Source organism: Charadrius vociferus, unplaced genomic scaffold, assembly GCF_000708025.1.
Source record: "Charadrius vociferus isolate BGI_N301 unplaced genomic scaffold, ASM70802v2 scaffold262, whole genome shotgun sequence".
NCBI classification, from domain to species: domain Eukaryota; kingdom Metazoa; phylum Chordata; class Aves; order Charadriiformes; family Charadriidae; genus Charadrius; species Charadrius vociferus.
This window is the reverse complement of record NW_009647218.1, coordinates 1,699,326-1,725,716: the sequence shown is the minus strand read 5'-3', so window position 1 is coordinate 1,725,716 and position 26,391 is coordinate 1,699,326. Positions and strand designations below refer to the sequence as shown.

Below are 26,391 nucleotides of genomic sequence, written 5' to 3'. Positions count from 1 at the left end.
TGTGCCCGGGCAGGGGTGGCTGCCGGAGGTCTACATGGAGAATAAGGGGTTCTGCGCACTGCGGGGCAGAGGGGAGGAAGGGGTTCCCCTTTGTGAGCGGCTCCCGGCAATCGTGTGTTGGGTTTCAGTTTGCGGGAGCGGGGTCGGGTGGGGGGATGCGGGTTTCCGTGTCCCCGAGGTGATGGCTTGTTTAATTTCCAGCCGGTCAAATCAAGCAGGGGACAGGTAACAATAGTCAAGAGAGCGGCGAGCGCTCCCGAGGGCTCCAGCAACACAGAAGCAGAACGCACCTTCTGTAAAGCTCCTCTGCTGTACTTCAACAAAGGCAATTAAAGCCAGTGGGACAGGCGTGCCACCTACGCCTCTGAGCATCTCTTAAAATACCCCGTGTACAAATCTCCCTCCTTTTCAGCAACTTTTAAACTTGGGAAACAAACACCACCACAGAAAGTGAAGCCCAGTGACCCACCCCACGCGTGAATCTCGGCCAAGCTGCGATTTGGACACCGACTTTCTCCCTCTCAGCTCCCTCCTCTTTCAGGGAGCTGAACAATCATCCATTTCTGCACACACAGCCGGCATCCGCACAGCAGCCAAAGCCAGCTGACGGTGCAGCGCAGGAGATGAGGGTTTGCTGCTGACTGAGCAGAGCGCATTGAAACACGGCGACTGCCGAAGAGCGGCTCGCAGCCCCCTGCGAGATCCTCCTGCCGGATTCAGTCACCGGAGGGGGAGCGACACAAAAGAGGCAGCTGTTTCAACGCAAGTACATCCCGTAGTTGCTGTTCCTCTCATTCTGACCTGGTTTAGTTATATCGATCAGTACGTCAAATACACATACGAAGGCAATACATGGACTACTCGAAGGAGAAACAACAGCATTTGTGCATCAAGTGTACAGTATCCAGCAGCGATGAAGACTTCAAGTGGGCTAAAAATTGCTGAGGAACAGATCTTGGCAAAAGAAGGGAGAGAAACCACTTTAAGATCCTCCTTTCTGTTATTTTCTTTCTTATTCCAAGACCCAGTGAGTTTGATTGCTGCGTCTGGTTGTCACTGTGGTGCAGGCATGCCCAAAGATGCAGACCCTGCCCTGAAGAAGTTTTCTTTATCAGTAAACAACGTGTAGAATTGATCTATGAAATTTCTGCAAGGTCAGACATACAGGTACTGAGCCAATTAATGTCAGATATTCATTGTAACACTCCCAGGGGACATTACTGAGCAGCCACGTTACAGGAATACTGATGCATAATTGTAATCTTCCATTTCACCAGCCGTGGGGTTTTTTTGTTGCCTACATATTTGAAAAGCTGCAATGAAAGAAGCAGCAAAGGAGAAAGAGAGGAAGAACAAGAAACAGGTGTAGCATTAAAGCAATTCAGTAACAGGAAGATTTATCCAAACAAATAAATCTCTCCATTTCTCTGTCTTTTCTCTGGCATCCTCTAAGACAGCCCCCATCTTCATTTCCCTGTGCTCACTGACATTCCAAACTGCAGCAGATATGGGGCATATACATGATGTATAGTGCTGTATTTTTACAAACCATCTATTTCCACATATATGGGAATGGATTTTAAGCATACCCATATACATTACACACATGAGTAGCTGGCAGCAAGTCAACAGGGAGCACTGGGAGAGCGAAAGCTATCTCATACTGAAAGGACATTAACAATGGGCTGTTCTGCAAGACAGTGTTCCCTCTTCAGCATCTCGCCAAGCGGAAACATTTTCAAAACACCTTTTGGGTAATTCTACACAAATTAACTGCATAAAGTGCCCCAATGGTGAGATTTTTCATAAGGCTCTTCCTCTTGTCCTTGCCTATTTTATCAATTTCAAGAAACAGAAAAATTAACCTATTTTATCAAGAAAGACAAAAATTATGCAAAACTAAGGCCAGTTGGGTTGAATTTGGATTTTCATTACCTATAATAATTATTTCCAAAAAAAGGGAAGAGATAGAGAATGTCTTTGTTTTCCTATCTTCTATTAAAAATAATTTCACTTTAAGGGAAGAATTATTATTTCATTAAAATCCCACCTATGCATGATGCGGTTTTGTGTTCAGTCAAACCCTTTAAAGATGATACCACAAACAACAACAATTTACCTGAACAAAGCAAAACAAGAAGACGAGTCCTATGTATTTTCCCAGTTTTTACAAGTTCTAATTTCACTGCAGATATTAGCCTAAAATGACATTGAGTCATACTTCATTTATCAGAACCTTGAATGGTCTGTGAAATAATTAATTCTCCCTGGAAGAAAACCGGGCTGCTCTCAGTGTGCTCCATCTAAATCCAGTGGCAGGCGAGGAGGAGGATGCAAGGGGCCCCCAAGTGACAACAGTGTGTACTGAAGAGCAAGGCAGCACCCCAGCTGAGTCCCTAAAAGTCAGCGACTGACTCAAGAGAGATTCTCATCATACTGCTAATTAACGAGGAAGACTCCCAGCACTTTTTCAGACCTTCAGGCAGCCCTTGCTTAAGCGACCTGCACAGACCACGCAGGAGCACAGCAGCTCAGTGCTACCATGGCTGAGAGAATTGGGTTTCTTCAGCTTTGAGAAAAGAAGGGTTATGTGAGACCACCTTCAAGTATCTACAGGGTGGCTACAAAGAAGGTGGAGACTCTCTCTTTACAACTAGTCACATGGAAAAGAGGAGAGCTAATGGGTAGAAGTTACTCCAGGGGAGATTCCAATTGGACACAAGAAGAAAATTTTTCACAGTGAGAAAAATGAGCCCTTGGAATAATCTCCCCAGGGAAGCGGTGGATTCCCCATCATTGGACACTTTTAAGATTCAGCTGGGCAGAGTGCTGGGCCATCTTGTCGAGACTGGGCTTTTGCCATGAAAGGTTGGGCCAGATGATCCTTGAGGTCCCTTCCAACTGGGTATTCTACGATTCTCTGATACCATCTCTCTCATTTTATGGCCGGGCAGATGAATTGGGACAGAGAGGCTACTGCAGGGTCGTGCTTCAGATCAACAGCAGAATTGCAGTTCAAACACTGGTGACACCACACCGGCACCTCGGCTATGAGCCCCCCAAGCTGCCTATTTAACATTACTTCCCTCCAGTGCAGAGGGTGGGAATTGACTCCCAGCAGCCTGGGTCAGAATACGTTTGGACATGTGCTTTCGCAGAGGTGGGACAGGAGGGGGTAGAGCACCAGAGATGCCAGCGGTTAAAAGCTGTCTCACTTTGCATGTGGCCTTGAGCAAGTCTCTTGTGGAGACTCCCTGTCTCAGTTGTCCCTTCAAAAGCACCATTCGCATCCTGCTGGGATGTTATAATCAATTCCTGGTGCACATCACCCATTACTAGGAAATTTAGCGAGTGTCCATGAAGCTCTGTTTCAACCATTATATTTCACATTTATTACAGCTTTTAATTAATCATCTCTTGATAGCTAAACACAGCACTATCAACCTTTACGTTACTTTCCAGCAGGAGTTTCAAGTAACAGTAAGGCCTTTGGGACTCGGTGGATCTTCTGACCGATATTACGGTCAATTTTCCACTCCTCTCATCCATCTTCCTAGTACTGAGATAAGCCATTTATCTCCCGGGTAATATATTTTAACAGCAGACAAGTGCTACCTTTATTTTCAGCATGAAAGGAACCCTGGGGTGGTATAAATATTTATATGCTTATAGGAATGAAACAGCTGGAAGTCTCCTTGCTTAGCGGGCCTTAACTTGTGCAGGTTATGCTTTGCATGAGTAGGAATATGACCTTCTGAATTACCACTAGGGCAGAAGAAAGCAGAGGTACGTAGGGTAGTGTTGAAAACAGCCACGGTGTGCCGGCTTTCTTATGGAAGAATTTAGGTTTCTGGATTATTTGCAATTGGCAGGGAAAAATCCAATCTCTGGCCAAAGCAACCAGTAACTTTGGTATCAGTCAGGGATATTTCCATGTCCCTCGAATTCCTGAATTTGGCCTTTTAATTAATTAAAAGAGGAACTAACACCCAGAATGTGCTGCTTCCCCTCTTCCTACGAGAAACATCCACTGCTAGAAATAGCATTGAAAAGCTGCTCTACTACCTAACAGCCTTCTAACGGAAAAAAACAGTGTGCTCTGCAACGGACACAGTATATTCAGAAGCCTGCTTCATTGAAAAGAAATTGCGTTTTCACATCATTCCTCCATGGGACAGGATTGCAAAGATTTATTTCGTTATCTTACCCACTACTGAAGTGCCTGTTCGGCTGGAACACCAGTAACTAGCAAAGCAAACTATGTGCTTCCCAGTGACAGAACTTTCCTTCAACATCTCTCCACCAGCTTTTTTTGAAAAAGGGACCAGACCCAGAGCTACCCTGGCAAACATTGCTGGTTTCAATGGGTAAAGAAGTAACACAGCAATTAAGAGATAACCTATAAGGCACCTATAAACTTAATGGAGCATGGAAAATCCAGTCCTCAGACAGATTTCCCTGCTGCCAAACAACTGAGCAAAGGCCAAAAGGATCTTCTTTGGGCAACATGCAAGAAACCAAACTTTACACAGGCTTTCTGCTTCAAAAATCACATTAAATAACAAAGAAATTGTCTCCTCTGGGAGTTATGCAGGGTAGGAACATTTTGTTTTCATAGCATAATTTGGTGAAACTGACTCAACGCAATCAGATAATGCTGATCCCTTCTGCCTCTATGTCCTTTGATGCTGGTGCCAGGGCATGCCCTTGAGAGGTACGGGGAAAGGCATACACGAAGAATTCCCGGGGCTGTTTGTGTTCTGAAGAGGAGACCATTCCTCCCCCCACCATCCCCCTCCAATGAATCCATGGAGCTTCCCTGCAAACACATGAATATTTCTATGTAAGAGGTGGGAAATACAAGAGTGGAGGCTGGAAATGGGCTCAGAAGCACAAGTATCAAGAGGTTTCCACTGCAGTGCAGGGAAGGTGCTCAAATAGGTGACAGAGCAAGCCAAAAGCCTCAAAATAATACCTTCATTGCAGATGACTGATTCTTTTCCTGGGCAGGTATATTTTTGCTTGGATGTTAAAATCAATCCCTGGTGCATATTACCCATCCCAAAGCAGAATTACAAGAACACGATTAAGACAGAAAGGTCCAGTTTGAAAACTGGGAAACTCGGAGTGGTATTCCTTAATTTAGTGCCTGTCTCCGCAGTGTGCCACAAAGGTCCCCAAACGTACCCACTGAGAACTAGCTTGGACACAGCAGAAGTTGTAGAGTTACAGCTGCTGTAGCTCAGAGCTCCATCCAGGCTCATTACATCCTACAAGCAGATCCTGGCCGTAGCGGCCGAGAGTTACAGGCTGGGAGGAAAACCCTGCCACAGCTCAGGCTGAAGCATGCTCAGAGCTTACTGAACCTTCAAATATTAACCTGCAAAGCTCTAAAAACTCTTTACAGAGCATGTACAAACTGCATTTTTTTGGCCTCTAACTTGGGCCAGACTTGGGTGGATATTTATGAAGATGGCAAAAAAACAAAGACTCTTCCCTAAAGGGATTTCAGTTCCCACTTCAGAAGTATAAGGGCATAAGAGATTTTCAGAGAACTACTGCCAGACGTTTTTTTAACATAGCAAAACAGTACTTACCCCTAACCTTACTCTTAGCACGTTCTGAACCATGTTGCCTGCATTTTTCATTAAAAAAATTAATAGGCAGAGGCAGACGCCTTTCAGAATAAGCAGATAAGGCACAACAACTCTTAGAAGCAACAGAAAATGAAGTCTTACAATGTGAAGCATTTGCCAATGTTAGTAGTAGAAAATGAGATCAGTTCTAGCTATAAAACACAAACATATTTATATTAAAAACATGAAAGAAGGTTAAAAAAAAATCTTAAATTTTTGATGATTGCCTGCTTACACTTCACTATGATTTTCCCTGAAATCAGTTATTGTGGAGACTGCAGAATAAGATTTAAAGTCACCAAAGTACAAATAGATGTACAAAAATGACCCCATTCTTTACAGGCTATTCCTCTTTATTTGACAAGAAAATGGAAATGAACACATCACAATTAAAGCGGAGATGGACGGCAATATCTCTGATCTCTGTGGATAATCCATCTCAGAATATGTTGCTGTATTTCAGTCTCAAGGCAGACCAAAATCTGCATTAACAGGCTTGATTCACTTTCAACTACAGCTGGAGAAAAGATTTCAAAGTCAGCAGCACAGCTTATCCAAGCTGTATAAGGAGGAGACTGGTATTTCTTCTGCCATGGTTACCCTCTCTTTATTCTAGAAAGATAAAACCAAAAAATTCTGTTCTACCTCTACTTAAAATATCACAGACCAAAACATTTTCAATGGAACTGCCTATTTAGTAGTTGCATGATCACCACTTTTTCCAAATTTCAAGGGAAAAATTACCTTACAGGACTGCAGGAACATCAACAGCAGCTTTTCATATGGCAATTCTTAAGAATGAAACAATTCTTACATAAGGCTATGTTATTTTATTTCACTATAAAATACAGCTCGTAACATATTCATATCACATTTTATTATTTTCCTTATCTCATGAACTTTTCTCCAGCTCTTCTTTGTACTCTAATATTTTGGTTTCCCTCTGCAGTTGTTAAATCTATTTCCATAAAAACGTGCTAATTCACAGGATGCTGGGAGAAACAGAAATCCACTAATTACATTAAAATGCCTTAGACAGTGATTTTGTTTTGGCTCTCAGCGACTTCTGACCAGTCTATAAAACCATAAACCGCTTTAAACGATTTGACCACCACCTCCCCCGCCAAAGGGCACCCAGGGATCGTACCAAAACTTCGCGGTGGTCTCACATTGAGCTATCTGCCTCAGAGATGCACAACAAAGAGCCGACATTTGGCTCAACGCAATCTGCTCTGAATTTATCAACTTTGCAAATGATGGTAAAATGAGCACCAGCCACATCACGGAAAAAAAAAAAAATCAAAATCCTTTGTTGCTGAAACCAATTTTGAATATCACATCTGATAATGCACAGAATAAGCCCTTTTAGAAAAAAACTGTTGGTGCTGTCATCTGCATACCAAGTATCTGCAGCAAAGGCAACGTTAATAACAAGTTACCCTTGTAGAGGGGTCAAAAGGACAGTGCTGGTAAGACAGAGATGACAGACAACAGGCATCAGGGAAAAGATTAATATCCCTACACAGTCATACATCAAGGAACTCAATTTTTGCCTGTAATCCCAAAACTGCTGAGAGTAGGATTATTTCTGCTTTCCCTATTACTAAGAAGAAAGAAACCGCTCATGGGAATAGGGCACTGCTAAATGCGAGTCCTTATGTGAGCAGAAAGGCTGCGGTTAGGTCCTAGGGCAAAAAAAACCAAAATAGCTCAGTCACGTAATGTTCCCAAGCAGTGGTCCCACCGCAAGCGAAGTTGGGGTTTCATTGTGCAGGTCACTTGAAAAATACGAAAAAATCTGTGTAGTTCAAGAAAGACAAAAGGAGTGAGAAAAGAGGAGCCTCATGCAGCAATTCATAGGAGGTTAGTAGCAAGAAATGCTCTAAATCGAGACTGAATTGTCCGTACCCCTGACTGGCCCCCAGTTACCTCCAACCATAATTTAAGGTGAGAGCACTTTTATGGATTGGGCTTTGATGAAAGGAAGTGATACGTCCAACACAGGGAAAAGGGCACACTTTCTAAAATAACATGAAAAAACCCATTACTGGTGTTACAACCAGCGAAATAATGATATTATAACCTTAACACTCTACAACTCTTTGTCGGATAATGAAAAATGTCCTTTTAAGACAACTGAAGGCTATGCATTTCAGTTTTCCCTTTCTTGGAGCACACGCTCTTCAGAGCTATTAGTAGATAAGTTTGACAGCCTGACAGAGAGCTACCACCTTGGCAAGGACACCCTAGGAGACCTTCTCTCTGTAACTGTACAAAAGCGGAGGGGAAAAAGAAAGGAGGAGGGAGTGGGGAGAGAGAGAGACAAAAGACACGAGGACGGTATTAATATTGTTATCATTCCCTCACAGCTGGGAGGGCCACACTTCCTTCAAAAATACCAGGATACGGAAGAGTTGCAGGCCTAAAGCATGTGTACTTGTAGAAAAACCTGTGCAACACCAGGGCAAATTAATGTGGCTGTAGAACAAAAGGGGCAGGTGCCAACCATCCCTTCCAGTGGCTTTGCAGTTAATGTGGCGGCGTGTGGTGCTGGCTGGAAATTTTCCAATGCAACTTTTTTTCCTACTGAAAAAAATGTGGATTCACTACAACTGAAACAGTGCCAGAACACGTCAGTTGAAACAGAAAACAGCCTGCCAGGCTCCCCCCACCGCCTGCACATACTGCCCGCCCCAGCCCGGCAGGGCTTCTGCATCCCCTGCCCCCCAGGAGCTCATCAGGTCCGGATAAGGTAAGCGGCAGGAAAGGTAAATTTGTATTTCTGCCCTAAGACAGTTCTGCAATTGTATGATTTTCACCCCCCCAAGAATATAAAGTTTCCTCTAGGACAAATATTCAAACACCAGATGCAACTATCTCCTTTGCATTGCAGAGCTGAGCTGAGCAGAGCAGAGCAGAGCAGAGCAGAATAGAATAGAATAGAATAGAATAGAATAGAATAGAATAGAATAGAATACGTAGATGAAGCAACAGTTCAATCCCCCAGCTATGGAAGAGTGTCTTCAAGTGATGTCAGTGGGAGTGATCAAGCCTTAGCTGCAGTGAAAAGCAGGAGAGAAATTATATAAAAAGGGGGGAGGACTGCCGAGGATTTGAGGACTTAACCCAGATACCCCATGACTGATAACACATACTACTATTGCCATATGCCTTAAGGAAAGAAAAACAGATTATTGACTAGATATACAGAAGTTATACTTGAGAATAATTTAACATCAGAAGGATGAAATTCAGGAAATTACTGGGATATGAGGAAAAAAAGATAACAACTTGATTAAGATCCAATCAGGATGGAACTTGGCTTCTACGGTTGCCCCCATACAGCTTTCACAGAAGAAGGAAAACTGCAGAAGATAGCTCACTAACATTAGTTGGTTTAATTTATTAACATAGACTAATATTCACCTTGGTGAGGACATGTGTACAAAGGCTTTACAACCCTTATAAGGGACATAGTGATAAATCTCCTGAAGGAATGGAAGAGAGATGGTGGTAAATATATGACAGTGTCAGCCTTATATTGCTCTAATTACCAGTATTGGACACATACAACTCCTAAGTCAAACTGACAAGATTGCTGATCCCTTTCTTTGCTTTTCACTCCAATTCATACTTGGTGTAAAGTAAAATATTCTTTCAAAAAATGACTAATCCACTTACTATCTGCCAGAGAAACCTTTGTCTCTTGCCTTACGTCCATACCACCTCTCAATGCTGACAATGCCATTACTCTAACTAAAAAAAAATAAAAATACACACACACACTATCCACATTATAAGCTACAATTCCAAACTAGGAATACTAAAACTTGCCTATTAAACTGAGATGCTGCTCATTACATTTATCACTGCAAGGCATATATCTTTTTGTTGAAGCATTATGCTCACAGAAGGACGCAGCTGATTTTTCACGAGAGAATACTCAGAAAAGGCCAGGAGCTGGTTCTGGCCTTGCAAAATGCTTAAGATAAACTCTAAAACTGAGAATACGATATAAGCTCGAGCTCATTCTCAGGAACTCCAGAACCACACTCTCTCAAATGCACTGACATGTAGCACAGGCTTCTAGCGGCAAGTGCAAAAAAGCACTAAGTAAGGGAATGAAAAAATATCCAAAGCTAATGTTTAAAATAAAACCAATTTATTTAACTTCTAATCCAATAGTAGATGTCACAAAGTTGAGTTTATATGCTGTGTTTTGGTGGTTGTTTTCAACCAAGTTAGCTATAATGCAGTGATTTCTTTTGAGAAAAGCATGAATCACTATAATTTTCTTGGGTTTGAATGTTGGTTTTAACTCCCTTTGAAACAGCCCAAAATGACCAGCCTTTTTACTAATGCTTTCTAATGGTTCTTTTCTTGGTAATTAAGTCATGCATCTAAATCATTCAAAAATAGATAAGCCACTAATCACTTTCAGACTTGATAACGTGTCCTAAGTAGACAGCAGTGCATCGAGCATGCAATAAGGCTGCCAAAAAGAAAGGAAAAAGGAGTTAGAAGGAAAAATAAAGCTTACTCCTTCCACTTAATAGCAGGAGATTTTATTCTGCATTTATTATGTAGGATAAAATGCTCACTGATGTCAAGGAATAGTCTACCATAGAAATGAGAAAAATCAGGCTGCTTCTATACAGGATGCTTTTTTCTAACATTACATGCACAGAAGCAAATTAAAGGCACCTTTCTTTTTTTTTTTTTCTTTGGTACAAGGTTTGCTGTCCACATTTATCAAAAGTAAAAAAGAAAAGAGGTGGGAAAGGGTGGGTTAACAATTAACCAGCTGCTGTCAGCAATAATTAGTTCAAAAGTGGCGCACATAGCACACAAGAAAGTGAAATTTTACTGCGAGATGACAACAAGGAAAAGAAGAAAAGTGCTTTCATGCATGCCTGTATGCATGCATGCATTATATCATACTATAAAATGATAAATTTAATTAAATTTTCATTGAAGAGAACCAAGGGGTCCCAAACAATAAAAATTACAAAAAAATATTCAATGGAAGTCACCACATTATGAAGTATCAATTTTATATTTATCCTTTTTATGATTTTAAATAATCACATATTAAGTTACTTTTATTTTGTTCCAGCTGAAATCACATACCTGCTTCTTAATTAGTTACACACCCTAAAAATTTATTTCAGTATGAAAGTTGCAAGTTTTCTCTCTGCTTTCTTTAGATACTACAATTGTGCCCAACTTTAGAAGGGAGGTAAGTTAGTTATACCAAGGGCAATCTCAACACTTATTCAAGTTATGGAATGAAAAATGCATCGTTACCATGGCAACTGGTAAATCACATGGTATCTGCAATGAGATGCAAGGCATCTTGAGTAAACACTCATCTGTGCGCTTGTGTCCTCCTCCGCACAGAATGGTTCCTTTGTGGAGGAATACGCACAATTTCACTCTCTTCTACAAAAAGTTGATAGAAGTAATCCAAAATGTTATTTTTGCATGGGGTGATTTAACCAGATCTATCATTAGTATAGGAACAAATATTAAAAAAAAGAAAAGATTATTGAATGTTTTGCTAAGATTTGCCTCAATCACGACTGTGAAACCTTACAAATGACAGAGTGTACCTCTCAAGCTCACTTTGTACCTTGGCATCAGAAGATCATTCACTCGAAAAAACGTCTTCCTGACAGCATGAAGGGCTGCCAGACGTGCAGCAGCACATCACGCTGGGGCAGCTGGAGCTGTTACTGCCTCCAGCCATCTGCCCCACCCTTCTGATGGATGTTGCCACCCCCAAAACAAGGACATCTCATCTACCCTTGAATCAGCACTGAACTACGCTGCTGCATGTCTTGCCGGGCTCAGATATTATCAGTAGCTAACATACAACCTCTCCCTGAGAAGGCCTCTCCCCCTCCCCACTCTTAATGAAGACAACTCTCTCCATAATAACCCCCTCAAACCATATTAATCTAGTGCCAGTCCCATCCATAAAGTGTCAAAGATCCATCAGTTTCTGGGCTTTGACTGTACTTCCCTGCTGCCCCTTTTCTAGCTCTTCTTCTCCAGGCACTATCATGCCCACACAAGGCTCCTTCCCCATCCTTTTAATTCACAACGAGGATCAGCACTGACACCAGATTCCCGAGCAATCTCCCTTGGATCGCTCCCTTTCTCTTCCCTCAAAATACCTCCTACTTCCTGACCTCCTGACCAACCTGAAGTTCTTCTATCTACAGGGAGAAACAGAGAGCCACACCAGTAATGCCACTTGCCAGCTTCTGATATCACACTGTATGCACAGTGGTTTCTTCAGCCAGCAAGGGCTCTGGAGATGCAAATGTCCACTGATGTGTATCTTCTCCTGATCCCATTCTCTCCCTCACACCACATCCCATCCCCACCAGATAGCATAGTGCTTACTACACAGACACTGCCAACATCTATGATGTCACCCAAGAAATACCAAAACTCTCGTGTATCTCCAATTCTGACCTCCCTTCCCCTATTTCTGGCTTCAATTCCTTCCTGAACTTCATAGCTTTACAGAAGTTATATAGCTTCATACAGGTTTGTACTCTTATTCTGTATAAACCTGAGATTTCGTCTAACCAACTTCTCCCTCCTTACTTGGGAAATTATTTTTATGTCACATATCTCAGAAAGTAACCCTGTCTCATAAGTCCTTCCAGTAATGACTTCTTAAACCTGTTTACTTTGTCATTGCTGGGCTCTTCCTTCCCACCCAGTTGGTCATTTGCTATTTGACCTGAACTTTGACAGGTAAGGAGATGCCATGGGTGAAGAAGAGACATGCTCTGGAATTCATCAGCTGTCACAGAGCATTTGAGTAACGGAAAGATAAAATGCTGTGTGAACAAATGGCCAGGTCTTAGTTCCCTAATAGAACCCTGTGGAGAGGGTTACAATATCCAAGTACTCCAGGGAAATAACTAATGATCCTTTCTTCAGTTCAGTCATGTTTCAAGAAGCAATCGCCTGAGTTACTAAGTGCTTGAGACTGCCTCAGTAATTGCAATGATTTATTTTATGCATCATCATAACTATAGCACTAGGTCAGGAGGACTCGTGCCTTATGGATGCCTTGAATTTTAACACAGATACTGGAGGATTAGGAGACTGCAAGCAGCAACACAGAGACCACAATTATTTGACTGGGGGTGGGGGGGCAGGGAAGACAAAGTCTTTAAAATTCGAGGTATTTAAAACATTAGGTTTATGATAGATTTTTAATAAAATTCATGATATTTTTCAGGTAAGCGGAAGTTGCTTCCATTTTCCTCTGCTCCCTTAAAATGCAAGTGATCACAATCTGATGTTCCTGAAGATCTCTGTTAGGAATTTTTTCCAGTGTAAGTAATGAATGTGCAGTTAACAGTGTTAACTACCCACTCAGTAAAGACAAAAAAAAACCAACCCCACCCTGTTGTCCTCTGTCTTACACCTTTATCTGTTCCAGAGGAAACTCTCCCTGTGCAAAGCATGTTTTGTCACCTACCCTTAGTTTGTACAGGTGCAGTGGCTGCCTGTTAATAACCAGCAAAGAGGGAGATGAGACCTTAGGCTCATGAGCATTTATTTGCCATAAGAGGTATAACCTTTACACAGAGCTACTCACCCGACCTACCCAAATGTGCCAAAGGATATTTTGTGAAGACACGCATCCACGATGCAGGGGGATATGTTTGCATGGATACAAAAGGGTTTGATGAGCAGTTTCTCGGGTATCCCTATCCTCCTGACATTACTTAAACCCCATTCCCCAGTCACCCTTTCTTTTAGCTGTGTGAGGTTTCACTGGCACAGCAGGACATTTTTAGGATAATGATAATTTAAAGTGTTGTCATCACCAGAACTTTCAGGCTATTTGAGGATCTTGAAGACAATTCCCCTCCACCCCCATAAACTTCAAGCTGTTCCCCCATAATAATAACTAAAGGAAAAGCAGTGCTAACCTTCAGCACTGTTTTTCCAATTACTGTGTTTCAGGGTTAGGAAGGTGGAAAATACTAAACTAACCCCATTTTCAAGGTCAAAATAAAAACCACAGCAATGATAGTCCACAGTAACTTTCATTCATTTGGTATTCAGGACGCATTCTTTCTGAATATCAAATCACAAAGTCATTGCCAATTCATCAGATTTTAAGCTTTAGCTTATTAAAAATTAGTCTATGCTAAAAATAAAATGCAGTTTTTTATCTGATGTGATTAAGATGTTTCTGTACAGCATGATCTAAGCCTTTAATTATCTATATCTCTATATTATCTCAATTGTTATTTCAATATAAGCTAATTCATAACAATGCATTTTAATGGAAAATATTCATATACTAAGAAGTGGTAAAGCAATAGAATTCAAAAAGCTCAATGTCAGATGCTAAAAATGAAAATGTTTCTCTATCTTGTGTGTGCCAGGAAAGCAAGAGCTCACATGACATTTGGCAGTGATTTCCCATGATGAAGCAACTCTTTGGGGCTTTCATTTTCGTAAAAGCCCAAGTCTATTTAGAGATAGCTCCTTGCCCTTAACAATGCAATACAGATAAAGTTCATTAAATATATTGTCTAAGGTAGGAAAGAGAGGAAGTTTTGCTGTAGCAAGCACTTAACATGTGCATGGCAAATCAGAAAGGAAAAAAAAAAAGTAAAAAGGATTGAAACAAATTATTTGTTATAAGAGCAAAAGTGATACCGGCATATTGATATTAGATGTTGTGCTGCATTAGCAAAATTGCCCAAATGAAGAATCGCGAGAATGGGAAGTATTATTAGATCTTAATCAATAGGATTTTTTCCAAGCAGGCTGGGCACCCAACCGTTTGATGCCGATCTTTTCCATGCACAAGAGCACTGGAATACCAGAAACTGCAGCATTAATGAATTACAAGGAAAATTGCAAATGCCTACGATTTTATAGTCAATTTGCACATTATAATGGTCAAGCAACATTTACAGCTTGTTGATATTTCTGCTGGAATGCTAAACCTTTATTTCTTCTTACAGCAGGTAAGACATGAATTTCTACCATAATTAAATGAGTAAATTGCTACTTTTTTACTGTTTCTGTTCTTAGGGGATCCTTAATATATATTGAACATCACACAAATTAAAAACTAATGACATTTTAAAACAACAGTTATATGCATGAATTACTGTATAGCTTTTGTCTGATACAAATATTTACTATTTACATGTCACTGCAATGAAAACAGTATGTGTCAATTGATTAACCTGTAAATATTAGACAGAATTTAAATGCATTGCTACAGCAGCTGAAGAGGAAAATGGTGTAGTGGAATTGTAGCCTTTTTCCCTCCATAGTACAAAACTTAAGTTTTGCACCAGGGAAGAGATAGTCATACCTGTACGTATACATATGTGCATCTGTGTGACAGCTGAGGGTGGGAAAGTGAGAACAGATGAATTACAGGGAGCATATGTCCACCCAGTGCAAGAGCAGAGCAATTCTTTTCTACGGATGGCTGCGGATCCCACACAAATCAGCACAGATACCCACAGCTGTGTTGTAAAATCGGAGCATGTTCCTTCAGTTCCTGTGTAGGTTCCTACAAGGGAAGTCTAAAATGAAATAAGAGAGGCAGACTTTTAGGGGTCTCCTTAAATGAAGGCTATAGCTGCTCCTCTGAAAAAAAAAAAAAAATTAATAAAGACCACCTTTAAGAAAGTACCTGATTTGGGGGTCTCATATTAAATATCTGTCACCTGAAGCAATCTGTTCAGACTTTAAAAGGGAAGCTGCTTCAACCTATCTATAGCACCCTTCAGCCAGCCAGTGCACCCTAACTACTCAAAGACCACATCAGTGTGGGAGAGCATCCTGAGAGCTGAAGTGCATTATGTTCCTGAAAGCAGAAAGCAGCACTTCCATGCACGAATGAGGATCTGTGGCATAGAGATGTTCGGTCATTAGCCCAAAGTCTCGGAGGAAGCCTGTGCAGGACGGGGAGCTCCTAAGTCCCCATCTGGCAGCCTAACTCCACCACCCACCTTTCCTCTTCAGGGAGGCAGCTATGACAACGTGTACCTACAGAGAGTTATCTGCAAGATAACCCAGTGAAGAGACAGCCTGCATCTATCACTTTTTCCATCAGCAGACACTGGATGGAGAGCAGGGGAAAGGTGACATTCACAACCCTGACATCCCAGAGGTAGGGGCACAGAAGTTTGTACAGGTCTCAAACGTGATGCCCAAGGTCCAGGTTTTGATCTGAAGAACTGAAAGGGAGATTGCAACTTTACAGAAACTGCTAGATGAAAACCTGATGCAATCTGAAGAGAGAAGGAGTGTCAGAACAGATGGGTCACCAGGAGAAAGCAGCTTCTTTATGTTACCAACTAAGACTGTGTGTAAATGACTGGTTATTCTACAATGTGAAAAAAGGTTCCATAAGTAGTCCTTGTAAGCAACCAGCTTTGCTTTTGGCAAGGTTTGCAGTCTATTTAATGAATACCTACAGCACATGGCATACATAGGCACTTATCTCTACAGAAGGAGAACTGGGGGACCACGACCACCCCAAATGCTGGAGGAACATTCTGCCATATCCTTGGCGAAATCCTGAGAAAGGTCCCAGATGCAGGGTGCCATCGCGTGTGATGTGCAGGATATGGTGGGTTGCAGTGGGGCATTGGGCACTGCTCAAACTCCTCTGGAAAATCTTCCGATGCCAATGATAAAGCATGTAGGACAATCCTCCAAGCAGGCTTAATTTCCTACTTCTGCCTCTGTGGGCAACAGGAGTAAAGAACTCACTGCAAAGGAAGTTTTGCTTAGAAGCCACATGCTTCTATTACACAAGTTCATCAAATCTAGGAACCAAAAAGCAATCAATATAGCCCAATGATTAGCTCGCTATAGGTGCTGTGTCCAGACTGACAGATTATTTAGACAGACTGAATCAATGTGTTGACTCCACTGAAAAGACTCAGGTTTCACACATGAGGAGACAAAGCCAGGGCGTCAGCGCACTTTCCAGCCAGGTACCATCCACACAGGGAAATCCAGGCCTGAAAGTGTCTGTTTTTTAGCTTGAAACCTGAACAACCAGGCTTTTGCATGTGAGAACTGAAACTCTGACCTCTTCGCTCCAGTCATCTCTGATCCCTGTCTTCTACCCTGACCCTGACTACATCGATTCTCTCTATTAACCTGCTAAATATGGCCAAACAGCATATTTTGCAAACACTAAATCAATGTAACTGCTGCAGTTGTATCCACATATATGTCTTAAAGGTTCCTGTGGTGAATAATCCCTTACTTGCAAGATCAAAAGCATTTGGCAAAAAGGCCTAAACTGATATTGTATTCATTTGATAAGTATCAGTGCCTCTTAAAAGGGAAGAGGCACTGTGATACTGCAACCAAACCAAAAAGGTGATGCATTCTGTGCTTGTTCCTACTCTATCAAAATAGCAGGTTCTCCTGTATTCCTCCCAGCACTGAGTTAAGTAGAAACGCTGCTCCTCATAAAACATGCGCAGATCTACTCCCCTCACCTCCCAGAGAAAATGGAGACGAATTACGGGATGGTGCTCTTAGTCCAGCCACTCCACGTGAGACAGCAGTGTCAGCCAGGCTGGCAGGGGTCAGAGCTGATGCACAGCACAGCCAACAAGGGCTGTGAGCTGAATGCCTTCCCCTTGATCAAACAGGGCTGTGTAGCTCAGCATCGCCCCCTGTTCAGGGCTAATGCTAGTTCAGAGCTTGGAAATCCTTCTAAGGTTTGATCTCCAGCAAGCTGTTAAAGGAAATACCACCTGCTATTCATGATCTTCCTGCGTTAGGTCATTCTATTATTTTCCCAGTCACCAAATGAGGCTAAAGTACTTTTTCCTGCAAGCAGCAACTGCCGCCGATCCCACATGTCAGAGCCTTCCCCGCTCGGATGCGCACGTTCCAGCCGCTGACAAAAAAAGCTGGGAACCGCCTGCCACATGGTATCAGAAAATACATTCGAGGAAGGCCGCAAGGTCATTGCTAATTTCAAACCCCGTTTCATGTTTCCACATGAAACATCTAATTAAAACTTTTCACTGGGTAGTTAAAATGAAATCCATGCATATGCACTTGAGACCTCATTTTCACGTGCTGTGAATTAGAATATCGAAGGTGCTGCACACAGCGGTAGGAACACTAATCGAGGAAGGAGAGGGGAATACCTGCTTTGATTTAGAGGAAGACAGTCAGCAAAAATACCACTAATCGCCTGGGTTTTCATTCCTTTGCTCTTTGAGCTGCCACATACAATGGGAAAAATGAATGCAAGTGGTGTATTAACTGTTACCAAATCAGCATTCTCCACAGGTGACGGTGTGTCAAGCACATCTTGCAAAATGCTACCACCTTCAAGGCTACGGCACGACGGAAGCATTAGACCCTAAAAAGCTTCACCCTGCTCTCACCAAAAGAATACGTATTAACATCAGCAGGAGCTGAATTAAGCTTTAAAATGCAGGCACGGTGAGTGACAGAATGGCCATAGCAAAAGGACAAAGTTTGGAGAGTTTAGGGATGTCTCATGATTAAAAGAAATAAACCCTGGAAAGAAGGAAGCCTGCAAAAAAAAATACAAGGTCAGGTTGTCCTTCCTTTCCTGCTGTGGAGGAGACTTCAGCAATGGAGGCAGAGCGACAGACACTTTACAGCTGCCCCTTTTCCAAAAAGCCCTCAGTGCAGAGAGCCCAATGCTGGTGCAGGGGAGGCAGCTCAATCTAAGGGAAAGGCTGAGTCTTCACGCCGATGTGCTGCAGGCGGTCTCCAGAGCCCACCTGCAGGAACAAATGCTAACAAATACTGGTGGCATTTATTCCAGTGAGGTCCTGACACAGGCTGTGAGATCTCTGAAGAAAGCTACGTTGCTCTGGCAGTTGGGGACGGTTGTGGTGTCAACCCAACAGCATCTGATATCAAAGAAGGCCTCACCGTCTCCAGAACATCCTGCCACTGGAACCACACTGACCTTAGCATAGACTGCAGATCTCGCTACAGAATATGCTCTGGTGCGGTGTTTACTTCAAACAGGAGCAAAGCTTAACATGTAGAAACACATTCACCTGTTTAACGGCACTAGCCATGTATCTCCCACATTACTGGCCCAAATCTCCACTTCAATGAAACTGAAGATTCTTCCTGAACTTATTCCTGAGAATAGGAGAAAAAAAAAGAAGAAAGGGGGGGGGAAGGAGACCTGGAGCACTGAATCCTTTTTACATGACTCTGATCTCTGGGCAGGCTACCAAATCTCAGATAACTTCCAAAGAGAAGGATGTGGTGGACAGCCATCAGCTTCTGGCTCATCATCAAAGTTTTCCAGTTATCGTGGCTGTTTCTTCTCAGCCAGGTCCACACTGTGAGCCAAAGCCAGATGCCATTGATTGGTTTCAATTCCAAGAGAAAAGTCAGTAAAACAATGAATGACTTAAAAGAGCTGCACCACTGAAAGGTGAAGGACAAAATTACCTCTGAATTTCAAAAACTGCTTGGAGTTTCTGACTAAAGTTTGCATGGTACGTATTCAAAGCATTAACAACTTTTCTTTTTAATCTTCCCAAATTTAGGTAACAAAATCCCTAATTTGACAGAGAGAGTCAGGCACTTTTATTATTCAGAGTTCCCGGGACAAAGGTAGAAGTAGCCCTACAGAAGCAGATGGCAGGATTCATCCACTATGTTATCAGCATAAATGGGAGTTTATCAATGTCATAAATCAGAAAAATGCAGAAAAGGACATTCAGAGCATCACCAAATGTATTGATCACATAAAGAGAGGGACAGAACAGTAAATTTAAAACCAGAAAACATCAGAGCAGGTGCTTTGAATTCGTAAACTGGTAATTTCTACTTCTTTAAAGGGAGAAAATGATAAATTAATTCTATGTAAGCCTTTGGACAGTTTAGAAACATAAGCAGGTAAGTGGTTCAGAACCTGGAGAGAAACACAGAAGCAGAGGACAGCGACAATTTGCAGATGAAAGCTTTGTGAGAGTTTCTCTGCTCTTTCACATTGACATACGGAGCAGAAGGCAGAGCTATGGAACCATGTTTTCCATGTTGGTGCTAACAGGAACTGTATAGTTCCACTGCCCGTGAAAAACAGCAGTTCTGTCCTCTCTCTGCTCCTGGATGTTGACCCTCACTCATCATTCACCCCCTTCTTTGTGCATGTTAGCCTTCATGAAGCCACATGGTAAAACACAGTATCCAGATTAAAATTATGTCAACCAAACAAATGCAAAAACATTTTATTTGACCCAGCTCAGCTTCTGGACTTGGTAAATCACAAGGCTTTGGGGAATAAAGGAGGAAGATTTTATTTGACCCAGCTCAGCTTCTGGATTTGGCTTTGGGGAATAAAGGAGGAAGGCCATGTTTCACTGACAGCAGCAGACCAGCTCTCACCAGCGAAGGTCATCCCTGACACCACGTCTCGTTCCCACCCCATACCTATATCCCCATACCATGAGGGAAACTGATCCAGTTGTAAAAAAAACCCCACAAGAAAGGTGTATTTCTTTTATTTTTCAGCTGGATTATTCCCCGTGCCTCTTCACAGAGCAGCACAACATGGGGCAGCCCAGGGCTAGGGACAAGCAGTTGGGGCAGGCATGCTGCTGATGGCACAGCCATGGAAGCGATGCCCAAGGACCCAGAGACTGCGAAGTGACTGCAACTGCTTGGCCTTGCCTCAGCTAGGCTCAGGTTTTTAAAAAATATCTCCCTGGCCCTCACCAGTTCAAAGTCCAACCCAATTCCAGCTTGGTGGGATCCCCAAACCACCTCTCAAGGATCTCAAAGCAATTCATCAACATTCATTAACCACTGCAGGCTTTACAGCACCCCTTCAAGGTCCTACATGCTTAAGACCCCATTTTATATCTGGGTAAACAAAGGTGCAGAGAAGTGACATGATTTGAAGAAGGTTACATATTAAATAACTGATGGAGTCAAAATAACTGATGGAATCAAAAATAAAAATTCAATGTTCTGGCTCCCAGGTTTTAGCCTGCCAAATACCATGTGCCCTTTTTACCCCTTTCAGCCCAGTAGCTAAGGTATTGTCCCATACAAGAATGAGTCACCGTTCCACACCAAAGGAAGCCCAGCAAAATGTGTGTGTGGAATTTCCTTCTATACAAAGTAGTTTAATGTTACAGAATAAATCAAAGAGGAGCAAATTAGGCTTTCTTTTCTTTTAAACACTAGGCCGAGCATCTGGAGGAAAGAAAGCATTATGGGAATATGTAACTTGACTCAAAGGAAAACAGTGAGCTTCCCACTTGACGTGTTCCTATACTATGCTCACAACACATCATGTAAGCACAACCATGACTCCTCTCAAGTTCTTCATTTGTACAGCAAGAAGGACCATACTATCTCACGGCTATTTTGCACTCCTGGCAAGAGGGCTTTCTCCTCCAAAACTTTGACCACATTAATTAGACTCAACAAAACGAACAGTTGTCCTCTTAAAACTATATAGTAAATAAAAATAGTTTTCTTATTATTTTAACAAAAGTGTTGCAAGAGACTGAAACAAAGTCTTCCCAAGCAAGTCAAATGATTCCAGTCCTACACCTGAGCAGGAGGATCCTTGTCTCTGGCATACTTTTCCATATCAAAAAGAAGCCTGTGCCTGTTCTTCACTGAAAAAAAAAAATAATCCAAGGACCTGCAGAAGCCTTTTCTTCTCAGAAGATAAAGAGGCTGACTTATGAAGAACAGGTGATCACCCAGGGCTATGCATTCATTCCAGCAGATGAAAGATCGACCGTCTGGAATAGGACACTCCAGAACATGACAGAACTAGACTCAAGTCCCTGTTCCTCCCGATTCAGACCAGAGACTTGAACTTCAGGTTACCTCCACAGCAAGCATGTACTTACCTCTTAATTACTTACTCTTACTCAACACAGAGGTATAAACTGACAACCTCATTGATACACTTTTTTTTTTTTTTGGCTTGTACTTGAAGACTAAGTCAAAATTTCAAAATTGCAAACTACCGTCTTACGCTGATACAGCTCTTTCTGTGAACAATGGCAGATCTAAGAGGTTCCCTTCATGGAAAATGGCAAACTCCTGTGCTGACGTGCTAAATCCATTCTGTTTCAATGACTTCAAACATCTATACCACCTCACAGCTATTCAAGCTGCAGAAGCTTCTGCAAAAACATTTACTGTGCTACAGTCATGTCCACTTGATCCCCAGTTCTGCAAGAGATGCAGAATAGCCTCCAAAAGCCAAAAGCAGTAAATCTGCGCTCAAACTACCCAATAGATCTGTCCCAGCCAGAGCAGACACAACAAAAGCAGCGATGATTTTTTGGAAAGTAAAGCACAGACTTCAGTCACTGACTGCATTCAGATATCATTTGACATCATAGTTTTAAATGATATTCTTCCATCAAAGTCCTGATTACTGACCATCAATTCAACAGTACATCAGCACAAGGCCACGGCTTTGCCAAGCTAAAAAAAATATGCAGCTCTGGACACGTCCTGATGTTCATTCTTGTCTCCTTGCAGGTGTCCAGCCGGACAGGTAGGTGCACCCTAAAATAACCTTGATGTGTCATGGCTGGAATTTCCTCAAGAAATTCCTTGGTCGTGAGTAATCTATACAACCCGAGGCTCTAAATCGTTAATCTTCTTTTGTAAGCCTTTTAACAGCTTCAGCCCAACCACTAACCTGCTTCAATGAGCAAATCATCTGTCTTCTTAATGAGACCACTTATTACAAAAGTTAGTACCTAGTAAATTAACAAAACTGTTCTTCAGTATCAGTTGTCCTTCTGAAAACACACCTGCCCCCCTATAATATATCTCTTTCATCTCAAACTGGCTAAGTCACACAATCAATATATTCAAGATGTATGTACTTCTATACTTTTAACCAGTATGTAACTCTAATTAATATATACATTAATCTGTAAAGGGATTACAAAGTGGATTTAGGAAACATTCCTCTCCACACTGATGCATGGAAATACTGGAAGAGCCCCAGCCTAGAATATAGTTTATATAGTTGAATAAAGAAATTCATATTCTTTAGTTCTCTAATGAACACATTAGAGAATCTTACATTTCCTTTGAACATTAGTGTCAACTGGTTCAGTTGATCTGACTATGAAAACGGTACAATAATCTAAAGAATATTCTCTCCATGTTGCTGAGGTGAAAAGCACTTTTATGTTATTGCTAAGACAAGAACACTGTAAACAGCCGTGATTTTCTTAATGAATGCAACGCTTCATTGGAATAATAAGTGGAAACACTGTACAAACAGTATCACATCTGTTACAAAGGTATTATTTAATTGAGTTGTAGTTGCTTAAAAGGAGTTCCAAAAAAATATGGTTTAGTGCAAATATGCCTCAAATGCATCTCAAATGTATGCTTGAGCAAAAAAAAGCTATGACAAATTACTTCAAATGGCTTTACCTACAGACCTTGCTTTCTATATTATAATTAATGTTAACAGTAAGCAAACTTCTCTTTTTATAGCCGAACATTTCAATACAGATTTTTCATCTATTTTCTGTCAAAGCAATTGTTTTAAGGGAATGCAATATTTAAATAACATAAAAATACAAATATTCAGTTTTACATTTCTCTAGGCTTATGAGCGTGATTTGCATGCAATGATAAAATTAGAACTGCAAGCTTGCATGGTTATTTTTACTCTAGCCCACATTTGATACTAAAATAATTTCTCTGCATTTTAGACAACCATTTCATTTTATTTATTTGTCAATACATTGAATCTCATTGTAGGAATGCAACAGCACAGAGAAGCAGCTTATCTGCCTATTTAGAAGCTTATTTACTACTATTTACTATCTACTTACTAGCAAAACCGAAGTTCTAGGAAACCTAACATACATGGCAGGTTCAGTGCCTTAATTAAGAACCTTATCCTAACACATTAGCAAGTGGGAGTGGGGGAAAAAAATCACTATAATTTAGTTTTTGTTTTCCTCTACAAGTCTGTGAGCACCATTACAGTTAGAGCACTTTGCAAACATTACATTCACCAGAGGGGAATCTGGCACTGTGTACTACAGAGGAACACCAATTCCAGTATACCAGTCTAACCTGGTCACAGCAAGCTTGCAGTGCCAAAACCAAATAAGCAGCTCACATATGATAAGAGTTTAAGCACAAAACTTTTTAAGTTGCAGGACTTTTTCAGAACACTTTTATTCAGACCATAAATGTTGAAAATAAACGATAGCATACCAGAAACCTGAAACAAAAGCAGTATGGACTTTCTGACTTGGGTACACAAAGTACGAAGTAAAAACATATGCACGTACAAGATCATTGCATATATACACCCCAATTTTACACCCTCCAGAACACATCCAAACTGAAGGAAACCCTTCTCTTTCCCACCATAGTTCCAAACCGAGCTTTCCTCCAGTGAACCACTCAGCTGCCACATATTTTCCCCTCATCCAGACCATCTGCTTTCTCTGAGAAAAAATAACTGTATTTTGTCTCTTTCTGTAGCAGTGACCCAAACCAACCCATGCTTCACCTGCCCATTGTGGGCCACAGACCTCCAACACCATACCTTGAAGAATACCTTTAGGTACTTTATCTGCCCAAAAACCTCTGAAAGACCAGTCTCTTGTGCATCCACATGTCGTCTACCTTTCCTACGTGAGTCACTAAGTTCTGTCCTCAAACTCAGGTGAAGACGGTGATTATTTATTTGAATGATAGGAGGGCTCATCAGCCCTCCTCACAGCCTAGCTCCTCATTGCGCTCCACGCCTCATTCACTGTACAGGAAAAAAGATACTGGGGTTGTTGGGTACCAAATTCTTCAGTTAGGCTGAGAGCTCTTCCTTCTTCAAAGGAAAGTACAAGAACCAGCGAAGCCCAATCATACCACATTTGTGTTTGCTGTTAATGCTGGAAAACTGTGTGAGGTTGTACTCATCTGAAGAGATGCGCTTTAGAAAAACAGTGGGTAGCACCAGAGGAGTCCCAACTCTGTTTCCCATTAGGCACGTCAGACACAGTATATGTAGAGAGGAATTATGTATATGCACAATTCTAATCTTCCGCTCAAGTTGAGGGTTTTTTTGCGTATTCCTAGAGGAGAACAAACCTGAATGCTGCCCCAAGCAAAAATTCCCCCTTGGGCATCTTCGACAAAACAGCTTTACTTCCAGGGGGGTGACAAAGCCCCCAGGCCCGAACCGCGACACCGCCCCAGCGTGACTGACACACGCAGCCCTGCAAACCAGCAGCATTTCTGCTTTGAGGTGGGCTGCCAGGAGGCCAGCCCGGCTAGCTGGCTCTCCAAGTGGGGGGAGAGGAGCCTGGCAGGGTGTTCAGGCATCTCATTTACAGACTGAACGCTATCCCTTTGAGGATGGCAGATCATCCATGAAAGCACAGTTTGAGCCCCCCCAGGAGGGAGAGCTGGTGAAAGCTTTAGTGCAGGAATACTTAAAGAGAAATAAGGGTCCTGTGGAGAACAGGCAGAGCTGCTCCATTTTCCTGCCTACATCAAGTGCCCATTACCCTGTGTTTCTAAGAAAGTAATGTAAGAGTAAGCCATGCTTTTAAAAATAATAATAATAAAAAAAAGGACAGGCATGCTACACATCATTTTGTAAGGACACCACACCCTGAACATGCTGTTCCTCTGACATTTACGATGAGCACAAGGGACTGGGCAGTAAGCCGATGCCAATGAATCTGCCATCACTTCTGTAGCAGCAGGATGAGATGGGAAGGTCCGAAAGCCCGCATGTGAGCGGTGCTCATTGCAATCCAGCCTGCTGCTTTTCTCCTCGGAGAAGGGAGGGAACAGCCACCGGGAGCAGCTAACTCTGCCCGGCCAGGCAAATCCTGCCACCTGCACACGCACCAGAGCAGCTCTCGGACCATACAGGAGGAAGGGAGGGAGAGGAAGGGATGGAAGCTCACAGCTTCCTGAACGTATGCGACCCACTGCCCCCACCACAGCAAAGCATGGGGTTTTTTTTCCAGTGAAAGTAAATTACCCGAGTCAGCTAAACTGAGAACCCTATGACAGACCTTGCCCATGTTCGACAATGCCTTCTTGGTGACTGTTCCTAGTGCAATCTAGAACTGGTTGAGGGCTTAGCAAATACACCCACACCGAGGAGTGTGAGACTCACTCACATCTGGGCACGGGCTGCCTGGACCGTCGGGCAGAGCCATGTCACCCCCAACCCTACAACAACCAGCAACGTGCAGAACAGGGTGGGGGGAGCACACCATAACCTGTTATTGCCAGCGCTAGCTGTAAGACGCTCCCCACCCAGAAATAAAGGGCACAGGAGGAGTGACCTGGGCTTCTGCAGTCTCTCAGGCGTCATTTCTCTTTCCTGTCCCCTCCTAGGTCTAAAGGCACATCCTTGACGGAGACCAGTAACTGCTGCGTTACAGGGCTCAGCATGGATACGAGCAGCTTGCTGTAGCTGCTGCTAAACTGAAGTCACTCATCTCCTAAATAGCAGCAATTGCTCAGTACCATACTTTTCAAAGGAGAAGAAAAGCTGAGCACTCCTTTCCTTTCCATTTTTGGAACTGTACTGTAATCTGTGCAGCTACAGAGCTGCAGCTGACACAACATCACCCTTCGCAGTGACCAGAGTAAGCAGCAAAAACATCCACTGGATTTTTGGAGTATCAGTCCCGACATTCCCCTCTCCCCCATGCCCACAGCATCTGAAATCTTG

General features: G+C 42.3%; 1 protein-coding gene across 1 annotated transcript in view; it reads right to left on the bottom strand.

Moving 5' to 3' along the window:
* The window catches only part of LOC104281558 (rap guanine nucleotide exchange factor 5-like), an 89,690-nt gene extending 63,958 nt beyond the window's left edge, over positions 1–25,732 (bottom strand). Inside the window, exon 1 of the mRNA XM_009879578.1 lies at positions 25,690–25,732. Coding sequence (XP_009877880.1) covers positions 25,690–25,732 — 43 coding nt within the window. The remainder of the gene's footprint in view (positions 1–25,689) is intronic.
* Between the last annotated feature and the right edge of the window lie 659 nt (positions 25,733–26,391).